Here is a 7,120-nt window from a genome sequence, read left to right as displayed (position 1 = left end):
AACGAAAAAAGATGATGAGAGAAAATAGACGTACATGTAAGGGTATAGGCCTACTTCAGATGATACATCATGAAGCGTCATGTGTATTTTGCAATCTGTCTTTTCAAAATCATATAATGTTGAATAGCAGCTCTAAATATAAAACATTAAATAACAGTACAAACTCATTTTGCGGTACCCCCACGTGTATTTTTTTTTATGTCACTGACATATTAGTAATTCCTGTAGGAACTCTATCTAAATCAGAGATTTATAACGATATATTTTCTATCGTTATAAATGTCTGATTTAGATAGAGATCCTATAGGATTTAACATCTTAGATATCAAGTTCGGGCTTATATCAAATATACATGGACTGTATCTAAACAAGCAATGTTTTCCATAAGTACCGAAACGATTTTCAGAAGTACCGAAACGATTTTCAGAAGTAGGCCTACCGAAACGACTTTCAGAAGTACCTGAGGACACTTACATGGCAGAAGCATCAAAGGAGACAAAACATAAAACAAGAACAGCACGGGCTGATTAAAGTGATATTTTTCAAATAGTGAAACGATGCCATTAAAGTCGGTGACTACCTAGTTACTTTTAGGAAAATTTCTTTATCGGTCACAGCATAATGACTTCTCCCTGCAACTCTTCAATGTGGAGATAAATTTGTGATTTTCACATTCTCAAAAAATGGCGGATTTAGAAGACGGCGAGTTACCAGATTCGGACGAAGAGGTTTGTTACGTCTAAAGACGCCACCCTGTCATATGTAACTTCATTTTTGAATATATATAACTTCTCAAAACAAATATTTTCATTCTTTATCACCATAACAAAACGCAATGTGCAACGACCATATACGTATACTTCACGAAATCTTCGACATCTTCTAAACAGGTTCCGGGTTGTTTCGCCCGAAATCCCGTTCGCCCTAGGATGATTCGCCCTAGGTTGTTTCGCCCTAGGATGATTCGCCCTAGGTTGTTTCGCCCTAGGATGATTCGCCCTAGGTTGTTTCGCCCTAGGATGATTCGCCCTAGGTTGTTTCGCCCTAGGATGATTCGCCCTAGGTTGTTTCGCCCTAGGATGATTCGCCCTAGGTTGTTTCGCCCTAGGATGATTCGCCCTAGGTTGTTTCGCCCTAGGATGATTCGCCCTAGGTTGTTTCGCCCTAGGATGATTCGCCCTAGGTTGTTTCGCCCTAAAACAAAAACATTGGAGCGAAACATTGTTTGATATTTTCTTTCAATTTCGGTAGTTTTAAGTCACAAATTAAGTGTTCTTGGTCTTCTATATCATTTGTATCAATTTCATAAACAAATGTGTTTGTCTTGTGCGAGTGTTACAAACGGCAGCTGTGAAATGCTGACTCCGCTCTCACATACTTATACTCTACTTGAAATATTCCAAACACCATTGTAGAAAGTCACCAATAAATTAAGTTGATATATTTAAATTTGAAATAAGCACCCGGGACTCACTTGATATATTTATAGAACGCTCTGAAGTCACCAATCAACGTTTCCGGTTTTTGCTAATATCGGTACCCAAATCCACCGAATTAGATTATCTAAGTCCGTGTCAAATCGGATCAAGGCTTGAATTTTGCAGTATCCTTATCAAAACACTGAAATTTTGAGTTTGAATTGCGTTTTCTGGTGCTATTAGAACTTCAAAACAAATCATCTGTAGACAAAAATGGTGCATATCTATCTATTCGAAGAAAACATCATTGTTATTACTGATCTGTTGACACATCTATTGATTTAAAAAGTATTTTTGCAAAAAGTGATCTGATTTGGGTACTGCCTCCTTACCCATTCCTTGAACCCAAACATCAACGAACTCGCCAAAAACGTTTGAAATCATTCAAAATAATCCAAGCAGATATAGCATATCACTTAAATACAGTTTCTTTCTGATAATTAATCACAATGGTGTCGGTCGGTTAGCCCTTAGATTTAATCCCGTTCTAGGTTGTTTCTCACTAAATAGTTTCACCCTTAAATATTTTAGGGTCCTGTTTATTTGTGTATAGCTGATATAGTCTGATTGGATGTTTTTCTAGATCCGTGTTATCTTTTATTGATTAAAGACTCTGTTGTTATATTTGTATGTGGTCGACCACAGGTCTAGGGGCTAGGTAGGGGTAAGGGGTATCACAATACGCCAAGAGTGTATCACAATATATTGCAATTCAGAATGAATATACAGTATTGCGATACGTATCCCGAAATAATGTCATAGGAAGGATGTGCTCAATTTTATAATAAGTTGTTGTCAGAATGTTATCAAACTTAATCATATATAATATGAATTACATAGATTTTAGATTTTTGTCAAACCAACCATCGATTACAAAATTTGAACTATTAAAAGCCCGGTTTATGCTTATTGGCATATCTGTTAGAATTTGTAGTAATTTGCAAAGTTAAAATACAAAGCAGATACATAAAATATGCTTTTGAAAAATGTTGCGATAAGGCAATTTTTCATCTCTGTATTGTGACAGCCCTACTAGGGGTAAGGTTCAATTTATATCTGAGGCCTCCTGTTTAATTGGTAAACAAGGAGGCCTCAGATATAAATTGATGAATTGAACCGTTGACCAGATCTGCACAAACAATATATGTAGCATGGAATTCTTTCGACAAGACATTTTCTCATGAAAACCAGACTTTGATCAAATTCTGTAGTGAAACATGAAGATAGTGAGCTTTTTTAATAATGAAAATCATTTCAGTTGATATTCATGACTTTAAAATATAGGGCGAAACATGTAAAACCTTAAGCTTTTAATTAGGCAAACTGGATTTAGGAGAAATGACTTGGATACATAGTGTGAATGCGATGTAAGGTGAAATGACCCAGATCCATCACAATAGTACAAACAACCATCTGAAAATGTGCGTACAGATAACACCGAAGATTTTCAACGTTAGGCCTAATGTACGTAACAGAGGTCATTACAGGGTTTTTGCAAGGTGTTTATAGGGTACCCCCCGGTTCAGTTAAGGGATCCATTTCCAATTGATTTTTTATTTTTTTTCCTAACTTCCTATACATTTGTATATACCTTCCCAAACCTGTACATGTTGTATGGAACACTGATGATATTTCCCAATTTTTGCCAAATGTCGATGATATTTTCCCCAATCCTGCTCCACAAATAGCTGGCAAAAACCCTGCATTATTTTTTCAATGCCTCTGCTTGAAGTTGAACCAAGACCTCTAGTTTACTAGTATTACGCTCTACTCAATGAACAAAAGAGAAATTCTCCCTAGCTGAGTCGGTAGGAAGCAGCTAGTATTTTACCCAGATGACAATGCAAACTCACCCTTTAGAAAGAACTTAAATAATGTCCCGAGATTTCCAGGGGTCAAAGCGATTCCTTTGCAAGTATTGTTGAGTATTTTGTCAAATCTCCCGGGTCCCTATTAGCGTACGTATAACAGTGGTCATTATTTTTTTCAAATGCCTCCACTAGCAGTCGAACCCAAGAATGGTGACCAGTATGATAATTGATAGATTTGCATTTTTCCTCAATTTCATAACAACTTAAATTTGTATATACTTCATGGTCAAATAATCTTGCGTTTATTGTATATAAAAGGAAAAATAAATTGATTTTTTTTTTATCAGGTTACCTGACCATAGGTCATGGTAACCTATTGTGTTACCCTTTGGCCGTCGTCGTCCTTCGTGTGTTAACTTTTCCTTGTGAACACGATAACTAAAGTAATTATCGACCAATTTTGATGAAACTTTGTATGCGGCCTTATATAAATAAGATCTCGGATGAGTTGGAAAATGGGAATTATTCGACAGTAACTTACCGAGTTATTGCCCTTTGTAATGATATTATTATACTATTTTGTATTGGATCTTGTGTTCACGATAACTTGAGTAAATATCAACCAAGTTTGATGAATTTCTGTATGTAGCCTTATATCAATAAGATCTCGGATGAGTTTGAAACTGGGAATTATTTGACGGTAACTTACAGAGTTATTGCGCTTTGTAATAATATTATTATTGGACCTTGTAAACATGGTAACTTGAATAAATGTTGACGGAGTTCAATGAAACTTTGTCCGGTAATTATTTGATGGTAACCTGCAGTTATTGCCCTTTGTCATTATATTATTATTTGTCCCTGTGATGTTGATTGACATTACACAAGAATAGATGTAAATTCATATAGTACACCCTTTTTTTTTACATTCATGACGCATTTTTGCTACTTTCAAGGTGCTATTTTGTGCCTTATTTAATAAATCATTGATTTACGCTTTTACTTGTTTCTTTTAACCAAGAACAGAAGACATGCAGTTACCAAGTTAGTTCAAAAAGACCCCTTGGGTCAAAATTGGAGTCACACCCATTTATTTCAGTTATCGTGTTCACAGGGTCCAACAATAATAGAATTACCAAGGAAATAACTATGTAAGTTATGGTCAAATTGGTCCGGTATTCAAACTCATCCAAGATCTCATTGATAAAAAGCTGCATACAAAGTTTCATCAAAATCAGTTCATATTTACTGAAGTTATTGTGTTCACTAGGAAAAATTAATGGACGATGCAGCAAGGTCCCTCGGACCGACGAAAAGTATGAATTGGCCCCTGGATGACAGTCCTAATTTGAATCAGATGTCAGGTGACCGTTAAGGCCCATGGGCCTCTTGTTTTGAATTGCTGAATAATTGATGACATGGATTTATTTTTTATTTTTAGGTTCCTTTATCTGTCACAGATAGTAAAAAGCCAGATGGAGCCTGCATGAATTATTCACATGAAGGCGGTGATGTTCCATCCTCATTCAGTGCAAGACAGTCAGCAACCAAATCCATAGCAACAACCTATGATAACCATACCTACCGCAGCAGACATTCACAGCCACCAGCAGACAGCGAGGATGACTCCTCAGATACCAGTGATGAAGACACTGATCTCTGGCACTGCAAAAAAGCCAAGTACTTTTCTAAACCTCGGGCTCAGAGTATGGACCTTGCTCATGAAATTACCTCCCCTCCTCGGGGATTGAAGCCACCTTCAAATGACACAGATGAAGATCAAATGGATAGCCCTCAGAAGAAGCGGAAGTTGAACAACATTTGGGGTGCAGTCATTACAGAACAGACCATTACCCACTCTTTTAAAATGGGTGCAAATGTTGATAAAAATGAGGACTGTGATGAGGAAAGGGATGTAGAATCGTATGATTACACAAAGGCTTATGAAGATGATAGGCCATGTATTGCTGAACAGCGACCAATTCTGTCTCGAGAAAATAATGACCCATTTGAAAACGTTATCGATTCAATTGAAGAATTATATGATGGTGACACCAAAAAAGCTGAAAACAGAAAGCGAAAAAGGCATGTGAAAGATCGCATTGGTAGAAAGGACCGCCATAGCGTTACTGATAGGCTAGGGGGAAAACAGCATGACAGTGTGAAGGAAAGGCTAGGTCACATAGACCCAAACATTGACAGGATTGAAGAGGTGACTGAGAGAGATCCAGACGAAAAGGTGATCAAGTCCATATTGGATATGTTACAGGAACCCAACAAAGACTTGTTTGGTGAGCATTTTACATACATGTGTAACCATATGTCAATTTAGTGAAACCCATTGACCTGATCATGGTTATAAGTTAAAGTTTGTTTTAGACCTAGGCACTGCATTAGTTCCAAAATATGATATTGAGGCGTTTCAGTGATAATTTCTTAAAGTGAAGACAAATTTGTTTTAGATACGTATACTCGTTAGATTTGTATACCCCCTGCAACAAAGTTGGGGGGTTGGTGGTGGTTATACTGGAATCAGCTTGTCCGTCGTCTGTCTGTCAGTAGACAAAATTTGTCCGGTTACAATAAATGATTTTTTTTGAAACTTTTTGTGTAGTGATAGTACCATGCAAAGGTGCCAACCCTTCCTCTTTTGGCCTAATCCTTACAATTTTAACATAAAAAATAAGTCTTACAATTTTGCCTATTCACTGTATGGTTTTGTTTTATTTCTGCCAATTCAAGAAATTTCTGCCCCTTTCTGCATCGTTTTATTATGTTATCCTGATTGCAGTCTTCAGTGTTTTTAATAAATCTAGAAACTGAATCATATATATGTGACTGTGATCACACTTCCTCTTTCTTTAGCAAGAAAATGTAATGGAAAAATGTGCTCTCGATGAGAGAGATAAAATTGATTGTTCAGGTAGCCCACCCCAAAAATTGAAAAAGCAATGGGATCAAAACTTTAAACCAGAATATATATATACAGAGAATGACGTTTCCATTGTCAATACCGGTATACCATTTATGTGTATGCAGGGGTTATACTTGTCACCCCCCTCGGTGACAGCTTAACAGGGTTCGAACAGGGGTATATATAATTATCTCAAAATCTATTTTAACTGGTTCAACTTGGGTCATTCTGTAATATACATATTATGCAATTAGATGAGGGTTGAGAAAAAGATATTTTTGTAATTACTGATGACAATAAAAGGAGCAAGGTGCTTTCATAGTTTTAAATAAACAATATTACTTGTAGTTTAATCATTTGCTCCTATTTTTACAGCTTTTTAAATTCAAATTCATGTTTTAAGACAATGTGTGAGTGACTTGACCCTGGCAATAACTGGAATTACAGAACCATATGATGATCATTTTCCACTTAATTAAAACAGTGTTGACTTTTAGGAAATAGTTTCTTGTTAAAATGTAACATGGACAAATGAGGATTTGAATATGTTATTTTACTTCATTAACTTTCCTTTGTTATACCTTGGCGTCTGCCGTCTGTCCAACGTCTGTCGTCCGTCTGTCAACAATTTCTTCAAACGACTTCTTCTTAACTACTGATTGGAAATTAACTAAATTTGACTGGCAGCATCCCTTGGTGGTGGGGATTCAAAATTGTACAAATGGTGGGGCTGACCCCCGGGGGGCTGAGAGGCGGGGCAAAAAGGGGGCAATTTGGCTATATTGCTACAAACGACTTCTTCTGTAGAACTATGCCATGGATATCAACCATATTTGACTGGAAGCATCCCTAGGTGGTGGGGATTCAAAATTGTACAAATGATTGGGCTGACCCCCCAGGGGGCTGAGGGGCGGGGC

At 36.9% G+C, this 7,120-nt stretch overlaps 1 protein-coding gene across 2 annotated transcripts in view; it reads left to right on the top strand.

The window, feature by feature from the left end:
* The first annotated feature begins 648 nt into the window (after positions 1–648).
* LOC110446563 (phosphorylated adapter RNA export protein-like) overlaps positions 649–7,120 on the top strand; it is a 17,665-nt gene continuing 11,193 nt past the window's right edge. The window contains exons 1-2 of one of the 2 annotated variants that reach the window (XM_021491765.1): positions 649–728; positions 4,731–5,580. In XM_021491765.1, coding sequence (XP_021347440.1) covers positions 684–728; positions 4,731–5,580 — 895 coding nt within the window. In that variant the 5' untranslated portion in view covers positions 649–683. Of the gene's footprint in view, positions 763–4,730; positions 5,581–7,120 lie in introns of both variants that reach the window. The other variant, XM_021491766.1, reaches the window with a different exon arrangement.

The sequence above is a fragment of the Mizuhopecten yessoensis genome, unplaced genomic scaffold (assembly GCF_002113885.1).
Source record: "Mizuhopecten yessoensis strain PY_sf001 unplaced genomic scaffold, ASM211388v2 scaffold2795, whole genome shotgun sequence".
Taxonomy (NCBI): domain Eukaryota; kingdom Metazoa; phylum Mollusca; class Bivalvia; order Pectinida; family Pectinidae; genus Mizuhopecten; species Mizuhopecten yessoensis.
Note: the sequence above shows the minus strand (reverse complement) of the source record. Positions and strands in the feature narration are given on the sequence as shown.